This window comes from Caloenas nicobarica, unplaced genomic scaffold (assembly GCF_036013445.1).
Source record: "Caloenas nicobarica isolate bCalNic1 unplaced genomic scaffold, bCalNic1.hap1 Scaffold_522, whole genome shotgun sequence".
NCBI classification, from domain to species: Eukaryota; Metazoa; Chordata; class Aves; order Columbiformes; family Columbidae; genus Caloenas; species Caloenas nicobarica.
The window spans coordinates 26,311-45,085 of NW_027017511.1; the positions used below are offsets into that span (position 1 = coordinate 26,311).

The following is an 18,775-nucleotide window of genomic DNA, read 5'->3' on the forward strand; positions in this document are numbered from 1 at the left end:
CCCCCGACACCCCCCCAGGACCCCCCAAAAACCCCCCCAGGACCCCCCAAAACCCCCAGGACCCCCCAAACCCCCCCCAGGACCCCAAACCCCCCCCCAGGACCCCCCAAAACCCCCCCAGGACCCCAACCCCCCCCCCGGACCCCCCAAAACCCCCCCTAGAACCCCCCAACACCCCCCCAGGACCCCAAACCCCCCCCAAAACCCCCCAGGACCCCCCAAACCCCCCCCAGGACCCCAAAACCCCCCCAGGCCCCCCCCCCCCAGGCCCCCCGCAATGCCCAGGCGTTACCGCACGGCCCCGCTGGCCGTCCCGGCCGAAATCCCGGGGTCCCCCTACAGCGTCCGCATCCTCCAAGAGGGCTTCTCGCACCCCCCGCTCCCCGATGGTTCCTTCCAGGCGGACGGAACCATCACCCTGGTGCGGGGGGGACCCGTCACCCTCCTGGTGGACACGGGGGGTCCCTGGGGGGGTCGGCGCCTCCTGGAGCTTTTGGCCCAACAAGGGGTGTCCCCCGATGACGTCACCGACGTCGTTTGCACCCACGGCCACTCGGACCACGCCGGCAACATCAACCTGTTCCCCAAGGCCAAGGTCATGGTGGGCTTCGACTTGAGCCGGGGGGCCGGCTGGTACCTCCCGCACCCCGTGACCTCGGGCGGCCGGCGTGAACTTGACCCCGGGCTGCTGGAGGTCATGGGCACCCCGGGCCACACGCGCGACCACGTGAGCGTGGTGGTGGGCGGCACGGCCGCGGGGACCGTGGTGGTGGCCGGGGACACGTTCGAGAGGGACGGGGACGGGGACGAGTGGAGGGGGCTGAGCCAGGACCCGGCGGCGCAGGAGAGGAGCCGGAGGGACGTGGTGGCCTTGGCCGATGTCATCGTCCCCGGGCACGGGCCGCCCTTCCGCGTCATCAAGGATGGGGACGGCGACGATGACATCGGGGACGCTGGGGACAACGTGGGAGGGGTCAGTGGGGAGGGGGACGGGGGGGACATTGAGTCTTGAGGGACCCTGTGGGGACATGGGGCGATCCCAGGGGAGATGCCACCACTGGAGGTGTCCCCAAGAATGGAGACCCCTTGGGGACATGGGGACAAGGAGATATGGGGACAGGGGGACAGGGGGACAAGGGGACATGGGGACAAGGAGATATGGGGACAGGGGGACAAGGGGACATGGGGACAAGGGGATATGGGGACAGGGGGACAGGGGGATATGGGGACAAGGGGATATGGGGATATGGGGACAGGGGGACAGGGGGATATGGGGACAAGGGGATATGGGGATATGGGGACAGGGGGACAAGGGGACATGGGGACAAGGAGATATGGGGACAGGGGGATATGGGGACAAGGGGATATGGGGACAGGGGGACATGGGGTCAGGGGGACAGGGGGACAAGGGGACATGGGGACAAGGGGATATGGGGACAGGGGGATATGGGGACAGGGGGACATGGGGACGTGGTGGCCTTGGCCGATGTCATCGTCCCCGGACACGGGCCGCCCTTCCGCGTCATCAAGAATGGGGATGGTGACAATGACATTGGGGACGCTGGGGACCAAGAGGTCAATGATGAGGGGGACGGGGGTGACATTGAGTCTTGAGGGACGCTATGGGGACATGGGGACAATCCCAGAGAAGATGCCACCCCTGGAGATGTCCCCAAGAACTTGAAGACCCAAGAGATGTCCCCAAGGACTGAGGGACCCTGTGGGGACAATCCCAGGGGAGATGCCACCACTGGAGGTGTCCCCAAGACCCATGAGATGTCCCCAAGAACTTGAAGACCCAAGAGATGTCCCCAAGGTCTTGAAGACCCATGAGATGTCCCCAAGGACTGAGGGACCCTGTGGGGACATGGGGACAATGCCAGAGGAGATGCCACCCCTGGAGATGTCCCCAAGAACTTGAAGACCCAAGAGATGTCCCCAAGGACTGAGGGACCCTGTGGGGACATGGGGACAATCCCAGAGGAGATGCCACCACTGGAGGTGTCCCCAAGACCCATGAGGTGTCCCCAAGACCTGAGACACCCCCACGATGTCCCCGAGATGTCCCCAAGGTCGATCGATTGAAACAAGACGAGTTTGGGGCAAATCCAGGTGAATTTGGACAAAAATGACTCCGGGGAGGGGGGTCAAAGGGTCCCCAAAGTGTCACCGGGGGGTTGGGGGGACAAGGGGGCGGGACCAGCGCCGGGAGGAGCCAATGGGAGCGCGGGGCCGGGGGGCGGAGGGGGTGACGTCATGGGGGGGGACACACAATCAGTGTCCCCTCTGTGTCCCCAAGGTCCTTGTCCCCAACAGGGCCTGTAATGGACATTGGACACCCCTCCCAGTCCCCCCCAGTTCCTCCCAGTTCCCCCCAGTTCCCCCCATTGACCCTCCCAGTTCCCCCCAGTTCCCCCCATTGACCCTCCCAGTCCCTCCCAGTTCCCCCCAGTCCCCCATGGGACACAACGCTCGGTGTCCCCTCCATGTCCCCAAGGTCCTTGTCCCCAACAGGCTCTATAAGGGACATTGGACACCCCTCCCAGTCCCTTCCAGTTCCCTCCCAGTTCCCCCCAGTTCCCCCCATTGACCCTCCCAGTTCCCTCCCAGTTCCCCCCAGTCCCCCATGGGACACACAATTGGTGTCCCCTCCATGTCCCCAAGGTCCTTGTCCCCATCGGGCTCTATAAGGGACATTGGACACCCCTCCCGGTCCCTCCCAGTTCCTCCCAGTTCCCTCCCAGTTCCCCCCATTGACCCTCCCAGTTCCCTCCCAGTTCCCCCCAGTTCCCCCCAGTCCCCCATGGGACACAACGCTCGGTGTCCCCTCCATGTCCCCAAGGTCCTTGTCCCCAACAGGCTCTATAAGGGACATTGGACACCCCTCCCGGTCCCTCCCAGTTCCTCCCAGTTCCCTCCCAGTTCCCCCCATTGACCCTCCCAGTTCCCTCCCAGTTCCCTCCCAGTTCCCCCCAGTCCCCCATGGGACACAACGCTCGGTGTCCCCTCTGTGTCCCCAAGGTCCTTGTCCCCAACAGGCTCTATAATGGACATTGGACACCCCTCCCGGTCCCTCCCAGTTCCCTCCCAGTCCCCCCCAGTCCCTCCCAGTCCCTCCCAGTCCCCCATGGGACACAACGCTCGGTGTCCCCTCCGTGTCCCCAAGGTCCTTGTCCCCGTCGGGGTCTATAAAGGGCCGCGGTGCCACGGGTGACGCCGCCAGGTCCCCGGCATGTCCCCGCGGGTGGCCCTGGTGGCCCTGGTGGCGGCGCTGGTGGCCCCGGCGCGGGGAGGGGGCGGCGATGACGTCACCACCGTCACCATCGCCGTGGACAACGGGGGACCCTGGGGGGAGTGGGGGGACCCTGAGATCTGTCCCCGAGGGGCCTTCGCCACCGGGTTCCAGCTGAAGGTGACAGGGGGGATGGGGGGACAGGGGGACATGGGGACAAGGGGACAGGGATATACGTGGACAAGGGGACATGGGGACAGGGGGATATGGGGACAGGGGGACGTGGGGACAGGGGGACATGGGGGCAAGGGGACAGGGGGACACAGGGACACAGCCCCAGGGGGTGACCCGTCCCCAATGTCCCCGTGTCCCCAGGTGGAGCCCCCCCGCGGGTTCTTTGGGGACGACTCGGGGCTGAACGGGGTTCGGCTGCTCTGCGGGGACACGGGGACGGTGACGGTGACGTCCAGCGTGGGGCCGTGAGTCACGGGACATGGGGGGCCATGTCATCCACCTGTCCCCCTGTCCCCATGTCCTCATATTCCCCTGTCCCCATATCCCCATGTCCCCCTGTCCCCTGTCCCCATATCCCCATATCCCCCTGTCCCCATATCCCCATGTCCCCATGTCCCCCTGTCCCCCTGTCCCCTGTCCCCATGTCCTCATATTCCCCTGTCCCCATATCCCCATGTCCCCCTGTCCCCTGTCCCCTGTCCCCATGTCCTCGTATCCCCCTGTCCCCATATCCCCCTGTCCCCTGTCCCCATATCCCCATGTCCCCATGTCCCCCTGTCCCCCTGTCCCCTGTCCCCATGTCCCCATATCCCCATATCCCCCTGTCCCCTGTCCCCATGTCCCCATGTCCCATGTCCCCCTGTCCCCATATCCCCCTGTCCCCATGTCCCCTTGTCCCCATGTCCCCTGTCCCCATGTCCCCATGTCCCATGTCCCCCTGTCCCCCTGTCCCCTGTCCCCATGTCCCCATGTCCCATGTCCCCCTGTCCCCATATCCCCTTGTCCCCATGTCCCCTTGTCCCCCTATCCCCATATCCCCCTGTCCCCCTGTCCCCATATCCCCATGTCCCCATGTCCCCTGTCCCCATATCCCCCTGTCCCCATATCCCCATGTCCCCATGTCCTCTGTCCCCATGTCCCCATATCCCCCCATCCCCTGTCCCCATCTCCCCCCGTCCCATGTCCCCTGTCCCCAGTGTCCCCGACGTCCCCGCAGGCGCGGCGCCTGGTCCCCCCCGCAGCGCTGTCCCCAGGGCCGTCCCCTGGTGTCGTTCCGGCTGCGCGTGGAGCCGCCGCGGGGGCTGTGGGACGACACGGCCGCCAACAGCCTGGACGTCACCTGCGCCGGGGGCGCCGTCCTGGAGGGGCCCGGGGGACCCCGCGGACAATGGGGCAACTGGAGCGGCCACTGTCCCCTGGGCTGGGGGGTCTGCGGCCTCCGCAGCCGCCTGGAGCCGCCGCAGCGCGGCGGGGACGACACCGGCATGAACGGCGTGGAGATGCTGTGCTGTCCTTAGGGGCGTGGGGACGTCATTGGGGACATTGGGGACATCACTGGGGACATTGGGACGTCACTGGGGACATGGGAATACACCGGCATGAACGGCGTGGAGATGCTGTGCTGTCCTTAGGGGCGTGGGGACGTCATTGGGGACATCCTTGGGGACATCGGGACATGGGGACAGCATTGGGGACATCACTGGGGACATGGGAATACACCGGCATGAACGGCGTGGAGATGCTGTGCTGTCCTTAGGGGCGTGGGGACGTCCTTGGGGACATGGGGACATGGGGACGTCATTGGGGACAGCATTGGGGACATGGGAATACACCGCCATGAACAGGGTGGAGATGCTGTGCTGTCCTTAGGGGCGTGGGGACGTCATTGGGGACATCCTTGGGGACATTGGGACATGGGGACGTCATTGGGGACATCATTGGGGACATGGGAATACACCGGCATGGACGGCGTGGAGATGCTGTGCTGTCCTTAGGGGCGTGGGGACGTCATTGGGGACATTGGGGACATCACTGGGGACATTGGGACATGGGGACGTCATTGGGGACATCATTGGGGACATTGGGACGTCACTGGGGACATGGGAATACACCGGCATGAACGGCGTGGAGATGCTGTGCTGTCCTTAGGGGCGTGGGGACGTCCCTGGGGACATGGGGACATGGGGACGTCATTGGGGACGTCATTGGGGACATCATTGGGGACATCATTGGGGACATTGGGACGTCACTGGGGACATGGGAATACACCGGCATGGACGGCGTGGAGATGCTGTGCTGGCCTTAGGGGCGTGGGGACGTCATTGGGGACATTGGGGACATCATTGGGGACATGGGGACGTCATTGGGGACATCATTGGGGACATGGGACGACACCGGCATGAACGGCGTGGAGATGCTGTGCTGTCCTTAGGGGCGTGGGGACGTCATTGGGGACATTGGGGACATCCTTGGGGACATTGGGACATCACTGGGGACATGGGAATACACCGGCATGGACGGCGTGGAGATGCTGTGCTGTCCTTAGGGGCCTGGGGACATCCTTGGGGACATTGGGGACATCACTGGGGACATTTGGACATGGGGACATCATTGGGGACATCATTGGGGACATTGGGACATGGGGACATCCTTGGGGACATCATTGGGGACATTGGGACGTCACTGGGGACATGGGAATACACCGGCATGGACGGCGTGGAGATGCTGTGCTGGCCTTAGGGGCGTGGGGACGTCATTGGGGACATTGGGGACATCACTGGGGACATTGGGGACATCCTTGGGGACATGGGAATACACCGGCATGAACGGCGTGGAGATGCTGTGCTGTCCTTAGGGGCGTGGGGACGTCATTGGGGACATTGGGGACATCACTGGGGACATTGGGACATGGGGACAGCATTGGGGACATCACTGGGGACATGGGAATACACCGGCATGGACGGCGTGGAGATGCTGTGCTGTCCTTAGGGGCGTGGGGACGTCATTGGGGACATTGGGGACATCATTGGGGACATTGGGACATGGGGACAGCATTGGGGACATCACTGGGGACATGGGAATACACCGGCATGAATGGCGTGGAGATGCTGTGCTGTCCTTAGGGGCGTGGGGACGTCATTGGGGACATTGGGGACATCATTGGGGACATTGGGACATGGGGACAGCATTGGGGACATCACTGGGGACATGGGAATACACCGGCATGAACGGCGTGGAGATGCTGTGCTGTCCTTAGGGGCCTGGGGACATCCTTGGGGACATTGGGGACATCACTGGGGACATTTGGACATGGGGACGTCATTGGGGACATCATTGGGGACATTGGGACATGGGGACATCCTTGGGGACATCATTGGGGACATTGGGACGTCACTGGGGACATGGGAATACACCGGCATGGACGGCGTGGAGATGCTGTGCTGGCCTTAGGGGCGTGGGGACGTCATTGGGGACATTGGGGACATCATTGGGGACATCATTGGGGACATGGGAATACACCGGCATGAACGGCGTGGAGATGCTGTGCTGTCCTTAGGGGCGTGGGGACATCCTTGGGGACATTGGGACATGGGGACGTCATTTGGGACGTCATTGGGGACATCATTGGGGACATTGGGACGTCACTGGGGACATGGGAATACACCGGCATGGACGGCGTGGAGATGCTGTGCTGTCCTTAGGGGCGTGGGGACGTCCTTGGGGACATGGGGACATGGGGACGTCATTGGGGACATCATTGGGGACATCATTGGGGACACTGGGACATGGGGACGTCATTGGGGACATCATTGGGGACATCATTGGGGACATTGGGACATCATTGGGGACATGGGGGACATCATGGGGGACATCATTGGGGACATCACTGGGGACATGGGAATACACCGGCATGAACGACGTGGAGATGCTGTGCTGGCCTTAGGGGTGTGGGGACATTGGGGACATCATTGGAGACATGGGGACATCATTTGGGACATGGAGACATCATTGGGGACATCATTGGGGACATGGGGACATCATTGGAGACATGGGGACATCATTGGGGACGTCACTGGGGACATGGGGACATCATTGGAGACATGGGGACATCGTTGGGGACATCACTGGGGACATGGGGACATCATTGGAGACATGGGGACATCATTGGGGACATCATTGGGGACATGGGGACATCATTGGAGACATGGGGACATCATTGGGGACATTTGGGACATCATTGGAGACATGGGGACATCATTGGGGACATCACTGGGGACATTTGGGACATCATTGGAGACATGGGGACATCGTTGGGGACATGGGGACATCATTGGGGACATCACTGGGGACATGGGGACATCATTGGAGACATGGGGACATCGTTGGGGACATCATTGGGGACATGGGGACATCATTGGGGACATGGAGACATCATTGGGGACATCATTGGGGACATGAGGACATCATTGGAGACATGGGGACATCGTTGGGGACATCACTGGGGACATGGGGACATCATTGGGGACATTTGGGACATCATTGGAGACATGGGGACATTGTTGGGGACATGGAGACATCATTGGGGACATGGGGACATCATTGGGGACATCACTGGGGACATGGGGACATCATTGGGGACATGGGGACATCGTTGGGGACATGGGGACATCGTTGGGGACATCACTGGGGACATGGGGACATCATTGGGGACATGGGGACATCATTGGGGACATCACTGGGGACATGGGGACATCATTGGGGACATTGTTGGGGACATTGGGGTCATGGGGACACAATGGGGTGAATGGGGTGGAGATGCTGTGCTGTCCATAGGGGACATCTTGGGGACATCGGGGACATCGTGGGGACATCGTGGGGACATCGTGGGGACACGAGCCTCCAAACCTCAGAGTAAAGACGTTTCTCCTCAAATTCACCGAATCGCAGAATCATTTTGGGTGGGAAACCCCCAGCACCATCGATCCAACCGTCACCCCGACCCTGTCCCCAAACCCTGTCCCCAGGTGCCACCTCCAACCCCTCCGGGGACGGTGACGCCACTCGACGGCCCTTTCCGTGAAGAAAATACCTCAAAAAAATCCCCGTTTCAACCTCCCCCGGCGCAACTTGAGGCCGTTTCCTCTCGTCCTGTCGCTGGGGAGAAGAGACCGACCCCCCCGGGGTCGCCATTTCGGGCCCTGAGGGGATTTTTGGGCCATTTTGGGCCCTGAGGTGATTCTGGGGCCGCCATTTTGAGGCAGCTGAAGGGTCGCTCTGTTTATCGATAATTCCCACATTAATCGCTTTTTGTACATTTTCTTCCATTGTATCATGAAATCGAAGCTAAAAACCCCCAAACTGGTGCCCCTGGAGCTGCCGTTTGGAGCCCTGAGGGGATTTTGGGGCCATTTTGGGCCCTGAGGTGATTCTGGTGCCGCCATTTTGAGGCAGCTGAGGGGCTGCTCTGTTTATCGATAGTTGCCACTCTGATCAGTTTTTGTACATTTTTTTACGTTATATCATGAAATCGAGGCTAAAACTCCCCAAATTGGTGCTCCTGGAGCCGCCGTTTGGAGCCCTGAGGTGATTTTAGTGACATTTGGAGCCCTGAGGTGATTCTGGTGCCGCCATTTTGAGGCAGATGAGGGGTCGCTCTGTTTATCGATAGTTGCCACTCTAATCAGCTTTTGTACATTTTCTTCCATTATATCATGAAATCGAAGCTAAAACTCCCCAAATTGGTGCCCCTGGAGCCGCCATTTGGAGCCCTGAGGTGATTTTGGGGCCATTTTGGGCCCTGAGGTGATTCTGGTGCCGCCATTTTGAGGCAGCTGAGGGGTCGCTCTATTAATCGATAATTCCCACATTAATCGCTTTTTGTACATTTTCTTCCATTGTATCATGAAATCGAAGCTAAAAACCCCCAAATTGGTGCCCCTGGAGCCGCCATTTGGAGTCCTGAGGTGATTTTGGGGCCATTTTGGGCCCTGAGGTGATTCTGGGGCCACCATTTTGAGGCAGCTGAAGGGTCGCTCTGTTTATCAATAATTCCCACATTAATCACTTTTTGTACATTTTCTTCCATTATATCATGAAGTCGAGGCTAAAACTCCCCAAATTGGTGCCCCTGGAGCCGCCATTTCGGGCCCTGAGGGGATTTTGGGGCCATTTTGGGCCCTGAGGTGATTCTGGTGCCGCCATTTTGAGGCAGCTGAGGGGTCGCTCTGTTTATCAATAATTCCCACATTAATCGCTTTTTGTACGTTTTGTTCCGTTATATCATGAAATCGAGGCTAAAACTCCCCAAATTGGTGCCCCTGGAGCCGCCATTTGGAGCCCTGAGGTGATTTTGGGGCCATTTTGGGCCCTGAGGTGATTCTGGGGCCGCCATTTTGAGGCAGCTGAGGGGTCGCTCTGTTTATCAATAATTCCCACATTAATCGCTTTTTGTATGTTTTGTTCCGTTATATCATGAAATCGAGGCTAAAACTCCCCAAATTGGTGCCCCTGGAGCCGCCATTTGGAGCCCTGAGGTGATTTTGGGGCCATTTTGGGCCCTGAGGTGATTCTGGTGCCGCCATTTTGAGGCAGCTGAGGGGTTGCTCTGTTTATCGATAGTTGCCACTCTAATCACTTTTTGTACGTTTTTTTACATTATATCATGAAATCAAGGATAAACTCCCCAAATTGGTGCCCCTGGAGCCGCCATTTTATGCCCTGAGGTGATTTTGGGGCCATTTTGGGCCCTGAGGTGATTCTGGTGCCGCCATTTTGAGGCAGCTGAGGGGTCGCTCTGTTTATCGATAATTCCCACGTTAATCACTTTTTGTACATTTTCTTCCATTATATCATGAAATCGAAGCTAAAAACCCCCAAATTGGTGCCCCTGGAGCCGCCATTTGGAGCCCTGAGGTGATTTTGGGGCCATTTCGGGCCCTGAGGTGATTCTGGTGCCGCCATTTTGAGGCAGCTGAGGGGTCGCTCTGTTTATCGATAGTTGCCACTCTAATCACTTTTTGTACGTTTTTTTACATTATATCATGAAATCGAGGATAAACTCCCCAAATTGGTGCCCCTGGAGCCGCCATTTGGAGCCCTGAGGTGATTTTGAGGCCATTTTGGGCCCTGAGGTGATTCTGGCGCCATTTGGGGCCCTGAGCTGAGGGGCCCAAAACCACCCCCAGAATTCGGGGTTTGTCCCCCCACACTGGCCCGTGTCCAACGCCCCCCGGCTCCTTTTCCAGCCGCTTTCCCCCCAAATCTCTCTCAGCGTTTCCTCATCACCAAGATGCTCCAGACCCCTCAGGGTGGAGACAAGATGGCGGGTGGAGGAGACAAGATGGCGGGTGGAGGAGACAAGATGGCGGATTCCTCGTTGTTTCTTTGATTGATTTTCAACCGATTCTGCCACTTTTGGCCCCAAAGTCAGAGCCAAAGGCCAACCGAGGGCCGGACGCCTGGGTCCCTCCCACAGGTCAGGGTGTCCCCAAGGCCACCGGGGGTCACCAAGGGCCACCCCGACCCTGCATGTCCCCAATGTCCCCAAGGCCACCATGGTCCCCATTGTCCCTGTTGTCCCCAGGGCCACCCCCTTCCCAGGTGTCCCCAATGTCCTCGTAGTCCCAAGTGTCCCCGTTGTCCCCATTGTCCCCACTGTCCCCAAGGCCACCGGGGTCACCAAGGGCCACCCTGACCCCACATGTCCCCATTGTCCCCAAGGCCACCACGGTCCCAGGGGTCCCCAATGTCCTCGTAGTCCCAAGTGTCCCAAGTGTCCCCATTGTCCCCAGGGCTCCCCTGGTCCCAAGTATCCCCATAGTCAACATTGTCCCCATTGTCCCCCTTGTCCCCATTGCCCCTCTTGTCCCCAGTGTCCCCATTGCCCCCCTTGACCCCCTTGTCCCCCATGTCCCCATTGCCCCCCTTGACCCCCGTGTCCCCATCGACCCCATTGTCCCCCTTGTCCCCCGTGTCCCCGTTGTCCCCCTTGTCCCCATCACGCCCCTTGTCCCCATCACCCCCCTTGTCCCCATTGCCCCCATCACCTCCCTTGTCCCCCTTGTCCCCATCGCCCCCCTTGTCCCCATCGCCCCCCTTGTCCCCCTTGGCCCCATTGTCCCCATTGTCCCCATTGTCCCCATTGTCCCCACTGTCCCCCCGCCCCCAGCAGGCCCCGTTGTCCCCGCTGTCCCCCCATTGTCCCCACACGTCCCCGCGGTCCCAGGCGTCCCCGGCCAGCGCGGCCGCCACCCCCTGCAGGGTCCAGGCCAGCAGCGCCAGGCGGCGCCCGCTGTCCCCAGGGGTGTCCCCAGGGGTGTCCCCACCGGTGTCCCCGTGTCCCCTCCCCAGCGCCGCCAGCGTGTGGCCCCCCCGGCCCAGCAGGATGTGGCGGAACGGGGTGACGAGGGGGGACACGAAGGGGGACAGGAGGGAACCCTCGGCCTGGGGACAGGGGGACACGTCAGGGGACGGGGGGACAGGGGGACGTGGGGACAGGGGGACAGGGGGACGTGGGGATACAGGGACAGGGGGATATGGGGACAGGGGGGACAGGAGGATATGAGGACAGGGGGACATGGGGACGTGAGGACAGGGGGACATGGGGACGTGAGGACAGGGGGACATGGGGACAGGGGGGACGTGGGGACGGGGGGACGTCAGGATATGGGGACAAGGGGACATTGGGATGTGGGGATATGGGGACAAGGGGACATGGGGATGGGGCATATGGGGACAAGGGGACATGAGGATACAGGGACAGGGGGACAATGGTGACACTCACGGCCATGATCCGCGCGTTGAAGCCCCGGTTCAGCCGCTCGTTGGTCACCTCGGAGCCCGACATGTCCCCACGCAGGGACGCGGCCGCGCGGACGATGTCACCGCGGGCCGAGGACAAACACTGAAGGGACAGGCCCTGGGCCTGGGGACATCAATGGGGACAGGGGGACATGATTTGGGTCACTGGGAGGGCTCTAGGACCCTGGGGAGTCACTGGGAGGGCTCTAGGACCCTGGGGTCACTGGGAGGGCTTTAGGACCCTGGGGGGGGTCACTGAGAGGGCTCTAGGACCCTGGGGTCACTGGGAGGGCTCTAGGACCCTGGGGGGTCACGGGGAGGGCTCTAGGACCCTGGGGGGTCACGGGGAGGGCTCTAGGACCCTGGGGGTCACTGGGAAGGCTTTAGGACCCTGGGGGGTCACTGGGAGGGCTCTAGGACCCTGGGGTCACTGGGAGGGCTCTAGGACCCTGGGGGTCACTGGGAGGGCTTTAGGACGCTGGGGTCACTGGGAGGGCTTTAGGACCCTGGGGGTCACTCAGGGTCACTGGGATATGGGGACATGGGGGACCGTACTGGTCTATACTGGTCTATACTGGTTTGCACCGGTCTGACCTGCAGTGGTGCCAGCTGCCTGAGCAGCGCGTCCTCCATGTCCCCAATGTCCCCCAGTGTCCCCAATGTCCCCCAGTGCCCTCCCCAGCCCCACACTGGTCCGTACTGGTCCATACTGGTCTATACTGGTCCATACTGGTGTGCACCGCTCTGACCTGCAGCGGCGCCAGCTGGCGCAGCAGCGCGTCCCCCATGTCCCTAATGTCCCCCAGTGCCCTCCCCAGCCCCACACTGGTCTGTACTGGTCCATACTGGTCTATACTGGTCTATACTGGTCCATACTGGTGTGCACCGCTCTGAGCTGCAGCGGCGCCAGCTGTCGCAGCAGCGCGTCCCCCATGTCCCCAGTGTCCCCCAGTGCCCTCCCCAGCCCCATACTGGTCTATACTGGTCCGTACTGGTCTATACTGGTCCATACTGGTCTATACTGGTCCGTACTGGTGTGCACCGCTCTGACCTGCAGCGGCGCCAGCTGGCGCAGCAGCGCGTCCCCCATGTCCCCAATGTCCCCCATGTCCCCAGTGTCCCCCAGTGCCCTCCCCAGCCCCACACTGGTCTGTACTGGTCTATACTGGTCCGTACTGGTCTATACTGGTCCGTACTGGTGTGCACCGCTCTGACCTGCAGCGGCGCCAGCTGGCGCAGCAGCGCGTCCCCCATGTCCCCAGTGTCCCCCAGTGCCCTCCCCAGCCCCACACTGGTCCGTACTGGTCTATACTGGTCCGTACTGGTCCACACTGGTCCGTACTGGTCCACACTGGTCTGCACCGCTCTGACCTGCAGCGGCGCCAGCTGGCGCAGCAGCGCGTCCCCCATGTCCCCAGTGTCCCCCAGTGCCCTCCCCAGCCCCACACTGGTCTGTACTGGTCCATACTGGTCTGTACTGGTCCATACTGGTCTGTACTGGTCCGTACTGGTGTGCACCGCTCTGACCTGCAGCGGCGCCAGCTGGCGCAGCAGCGCGTCCCCCATGTCCCCAGTGTCCCCCAGTGCCCTCCCCAGCCCCACACTGGTCCGTACTGGTCCATACTGGTCTATACTGGTCCATACTGGTGTGCACCGCTCTGACCTGCAGCGGCGCCAGCTGGCGCAGCAGCGCGTCCCCCATGTCCCCAGTGTCCCCCAGTGCCCTCCCCAGCCCCACACTGGTCTGTACTGGTCCATACTGGTCTGTACTGGTCTATACTGGTCCATACTGGTGTGCACCGCTCTGACCTGCAGCGGCACCAGCTGGCGCAGCAGCGCGTCCCCCATGTCCCCAGTGTCCCCCAGTGCCCTCCCCAGCCCCACACTGGTCTGTACTGGTCTATACTGGTCCGTACTGGTCTATACTGGTCCGTACTGGTCTGCACCGCTCTGACCTGCAGCGGCGCCAGCTGACGCAGCAGCGCGTCCCCCATGTCCCCAGTGTCCCCCAGTGCCCTCCCCAGCCCCACACTGGTCTGTACTGGTCCATACTGGTCTATACTGGTCCGTACTGGTCCATACTGGTGTGCACCGCTCTGACCTGCAGCGGCGCCAGCTGGCGCAGCAGCGCGTCCCCCATGTCCCCAGTGCCCTCCCCAGCCCCACACTGCTCCGTACTGGTCTATACTGGTCCATACTGGTCCGTACTGGTCTGCACTGCTCTGACCTGCAGCGGCGCCAGCTGGCGCAGCAGCGCGTCCCCCATGTCCCCAGTGTCCCCCAGTGCCCTCCCCAGCCCCACAGTGGTCTGTACTGGTCCATACTGGTCTGTACTGGTCTATACTGGTCCGTACTGGTCCATACTGGTGTGCACCGCTCTGACCTGCAGCGGCACCAGCTGGCGCAGCAGCACGTCCCCCATGTCCCCAGTGTCCCCCAGTGCCCTCCCCAGCCCCATACTGGTCCGTACTGGTCCATACTGGTCTATACTGGTCCGTACTGGTCTATACTGGTCTGTACTGGTGTGCACCGCTCTGACCTGCAGCGGCGCCAGCTGGCGCAGCAGCGCGTCCCCCATGTCCCCAGTGTCCCCCAGTGCCCTCCCCAGCCCCATACTGGTCCGTACTGGTCCATACTGGTCTATACTGGTCCGTACTGGTCTATACTGGTCTGTACTGGTGTGCACCGCTCTGACCTGCAGTGGCGCCAGCTGGCGCAGCAGCGCGTCCCCCATGTCCCCAGTGTCCCCCAGTGCCCTCCCCAGCCCCATACTGGTCCGTACTGGTCCATACTGGTCTATACTGGTCCGTACTGGTCTATACTGGTCTGTACTGGTGTGCACCGCTCTGACCTGCAGCGGCGCCAGCTGGCGCAGCAGCGCGTCCCCCATGTCCCCAGTGTCCCCCAGTGCCCTCCCCAGCCCCACACTGGTCTGTACTGGTCCATACTGGTCTATACTGGTCTATACTGGTCCGTACTGGTGTGCACCGCTCTGACCTGCAGCGGCGCCAGCTGGCGCAGCAGCGCGTCCCCCAGCGCCGCGGGGTCCAGGGGCAGGCGGGGCTGGTGGCCCAGGGCCAGCAGGACGGTGGCCGCCAGCGCGGCCACCGCGCGGGACACGGCGGGGAAGCGCCCGCGCAGCGCCCCTGCAGGCGCCGCAGCGTGTCCTCCCGCGTGCCCAGCGCCGCGCGCGACCAGCCGCCGGGGGCCTGGGGACAGCGGGACACACAGGGGGACAATGGGGACAGGGGGATCAAAGCGATCAGGGGGACAATGGGGACAATGGGATCAAGGAGATCAAGGGGACAATGGGGACAATGGGGACAATGGGGACAATGGGATCAAAGGGGGACAGGGGGACAATGGGATCAAGGGGACAATGGGATCAAAAGGATCAGGGGGACAATGGGATCAGGGGGACAATGGGGACAATGGCATCAAGGGGATCAAGGGGACAATGGGGACAATGGGATCAAAGGGGGACAATGGGATCAAAGGGGACAGGGGGACAATGGGGACAATGGGATCAAGGGGGATCAAGGGGACAATGGGATCAAGGGGACCAAGGGGACCAAGGGGACAACAGGATCAAGGGGACAATGGGGACAATGGGATCAAAGGGATCAAGGGGGACAATGGGATCAAGGGGGACAATGGGACCAAGGGGGACAATGGGATCAAAGGGGGACAACGGGATCAAGGGGACCAAGGGGACAATGGGACAGAGGGACAGGGGGACAATGGACAATGGGACAGGAGGATATGGGGACAAGGGGAGAATGAGGACAGGGGGACAAGGGGACAGGGGGACAAGGGGATCAAAGGGATCAAGGGGACAAGGGACAATGGGACAGGGGGATATGGGGACAAGGGGGGGGACAAGGGGGGGGACAAGGGGGGGGACAAGGGGGGGACAAGGGGGGGGACAAGGGGGGGGACAAGGGGGGGACAAGGGGGGGGACGGTCACCTCATCGAATCCGAGCTCCAGGGCCGGGACCCCGGCGGCGGCGGCGAAGGGGAAGGCGCCACTTTCGGGGGACAGCGGCCGCACCCTGCGGGGACCCAGGCGTCCGGGGGGGACCCAGGCGTCCGGGGGGGACCCAGGAGTTCGGGGGGGGGACAGTGGCGTCTGGGGGGGACCAAGGAGTCCGGGAGGGACCCAGGAGTTCGGGGAGGGACCCAGGCGATTGGGGGGGACCCAGGCGTCCGGGAGGGGGACCCAGGAGTTCGGGAGGGATAGTGGCGTCTCGGGGGGACCCAGGCGTCCGGGAGGGACCCAGGCGTCCGGGAGGGGACCCAGGCGTCCGGGGCCGCTCACACTTCACTCTCCCACCCCCGTCCCGGCCGCGTCAGCTGCTCCAAGAGGCTTTTCCCGCCCTCATTGGGACTCTCCACCTGGGGCGGGGGATGGGGTGGGGGTCAGGAGGGACCCAGGCGCCCGGGGGGTCCCCCCTCCCCCACCCGCCCCTCCCCCACCTGGCTCAGGGCGCTCCCCAGCAACGGGACCAGCGAGGGGCTGGTTTTGGCCACCAAACGGTCGTCACCTGTGGGGGGAGGGGAGGGTCGGGTCAGGGGGACCCAGGCGTCCGGGGGGGGTGGGGGTCGGGGTGCGGGGGGGGGAGGGGCTCACCCAGCACCGCCTGGTCCAGGCTGATGTAGGCGGCGACTTTGGTGTGGAGGAGGTTGGGGTAACCCTGGGGGGAGGGGCGGGGTGATTGGGGGGGACCCAGGCGTCCGGGAAGGGACCCAGGCGTCCGGGACTCGGGAACCCCAACCCCTTATCAGGAACCCAGGAGTTCCAGGGGAACCCAGGCGTCCGGGAGGGACCCAGGAGCCCCAATACCTTATCAGGGACCCAGGAGTTCGGGGGGAACCCAGGCGTCCGGGACTCAGGAACCCCAACCCCTTATCAGGGACCCAGGAGTTCGGGGGGACCCAGGCGTCCGGGACTCGGAAACCCCAACCCCTTATCAGGGACCCAGGAGTTCGGGGGGACCCAGGCGTCCGGGAAGGGGGGACCCAGGCGTCCGGGCGAACCTCCAGCCACTCGGTGGCCCCCAAGTGCCCAAACTCGCCCCCGTCCCAACTGACGAACAGCAGCGTCCGGCGGAGCTGGAAACCTGCGGGAGGGGACCCAGGAGTCCGGGAGGGACCCAGGAGTTCGGGGGGGGGGGGGGAACCCAGGAGTTCGGGGGGGGGGGGGAACCCAGGAGTTCGGGGGGGGGCGGGGAACCCAGGAGTCTGGGACCCAGGAACCACAACCCCTTATCAGGGACCCAGGAGTCCGGGAGGGACCCAGGAGTTCGGGGGGGGACCCAGGAGTTCGGGGGGGGGGGACCCAGGAGTTCGGGGGGGGGGGAACCTCAATCCCTTACTGGGGACTCAGGAGTCTGGGAAGGGGACCCAGGTGTCCGGGAAGGACCCAGGTGTCCGGGAAGGGACATAGAAGTTCAGAAAGGACCCAGGAGTTCGGGGGGACCCAGGCGTCCGAGAAAACCCAGGAGTTCGGGGGGGACCCAGGAGTTCGGGAGGGGACCCAGGCATCCGGGAGGGGACATAGAAGTTCAGAACGGACCCAGGTGTCTGGAAAGGGACCCAGGAGTTCGGGGGGGACCCAGGAGTTCGGGGGACCAACCCCCACCTTCCCGCCCCATGGCAGCGAACAGGTTCGCCAGCTCCAGCAGGAGGGCAGTTCCCACCCCCGAGGCCGCCGCCCCCGGGCCCAGCGAATCACGTCGCGCCCCCACGATGATGTAACAGTCTGGGGGGGGGGGTGGGGTCAGCCAAGGCCACGCCCCCAATTAACCACACCCCAACAAACCCCACCCCCACAAACCCTAATAAACCACACTCTCAATTAACCACCCCCCCAATTAACCCCCACCCCCAAAACACACCCCCAATAATCCACACCCCCATTAACCCCGCCCCCCATTAACCCCCAATAAACCACAGTCCCAATAACCCCCCTAATTAACCACCCCCCCAATAAACCACATCCCCAATAAAACACCCCCAATTAACCCCCCCCCAATTAACCAACCTTCCCAAGAAACCACATTCCCGATTAACCACCCCCCAATAAACCACAGCCCCAATTAATCACCCCCCAATAAACCACAGCCCCAATAAACCACAGCCCAATTAATCACCCCCCAATAAACCACAGCCCCAATAAACCACATCCCCAATTAATCACCCCCCAATAAACCACAGCCCCAATAAACCACAGCCCCAATTAATCGCCCCCCAATAAACCACAGCCCCAATAAACCACAGCCCCAATTAATCGCCCTCCAATAAACCACAGCCCAAATAAACCACATCCCCAATTAATTGCCCCCCAATAAACCACAGCCCAAATAAACCACATCCCCAATTAATCACCCCCCAATAAACCACAGCCCCAATTAATCGCCCCCCAATAAACCACAGCCCCAATTAATCGCCCCCCAATAAACCACAGCCCCAAATAAACCACATCCCCAATTAATCACCCCCCAATAAACCACAGCCCCAATTAATCGCCCCCAATAAACCACAGCCCCAAATAAACCACATCCCCAATTAATCACCCCCCAATAAACCACAGCCCCAATAAACTCCCCAATAAACCACAGCCCCAATCAATCGCCCCCCAATAAACCACAGCCCCAATTAATCGCCCCCCAATAAACCACAGCCCCAATAAACCACAATCCCCAATCAATCACCCCCCAATAAACCAC

General features: G+C 62.0%; 4 protein-coding genes across 4 annotated transcripts in view; 3 read left to right on the top strand and 1 right to left on the bottom strand.

Moving 5' to 3' along the window:
* Positions 1-253: 253 nt before the first annotated feature.
* On the top strand, positions 254-1,118 carry MBLAC1 (metallo-beta-lactamase domain containing 1; the record flags this gene model as incomplete). The annotated part of the gene is made up of 2 exons (XM_065658091.1): positions 254-973; positions 1,044-1,118. Coding segments are annotated over exons 1-2 (771 nt in total), but the record flags the coding sequence as incomplete, so codon positions are not given.
* Positions 1,119-1,440: 322 nt separating this feature from the next.
* LOC136002853 (vitelline membrane outer layer protein 1 homolog) lies at positions 1,441-5,212 on the top strand. The gene is made up of 4 exons (XM_065658097.1): positions 1,441-2,112; positions 3,167-3,412; positions 3,608-3,711; positions 4,464-5,212. The coding sequence occupies exons 2-4, from the start codon at positions 3,233-3,235 to the stop codon at positions 4,762-4,764; spliced, it is 585 nt and encodes a 194-aa protein (XP_065514169.1). The 5' UTR covers positions 1,441-2,112; positions 3,167-3,232; the 3' UTR covers positions 4,765-5,212.
* A 336-nt stretch (positions 5,213-5,548) lies between these two features.
* LOC136002848 (transferrin receptor protein 2-like) lies at positions 5,549-17,778 on the bottom strand. Its single transcript, XM_065658092.1, has 9 exons — positions 17,689-17,778; positions 17,085-17,167; positions 16,678-16,741; positions 16,524-16,591; positions 16,366-16,442; positions 16,015-16,099; positions 12,030-12,170; positions 11,398-11,689; positions 5,549-5,673 (listed from the first exon to the last, which is right to left on the bottom strand). The coding sequence occupies exons 1-9, from the start codon at positions 17,699-17,701 to the stop codon at positions 5,549-5,551; spliced, it is 948 nt and encodes a 315-aa protein (XP_065514164.1). The 5' UTR covers positions 17,702-17,778.
* A 17-nt stretch (positions 17,779-17,795) lies between these two features.
* LOC136002850 (cellular tumor antigen p53-like) overlaps positions 17,796-18,775 on the top strand; it is a 6,670-nt gene continuing 5,690 nt past the window's right edge. Inside the window, exon 1 of the mRNA XM_065658093.1 lies at positions 17,796-17,800. Within this exon, the coding sequence (XP_065514165.1) occupies positions 17,796-17,800 (5 nt within the window). The remainder of the gene's footprint in view (positions 17,801-18,775) is intronic.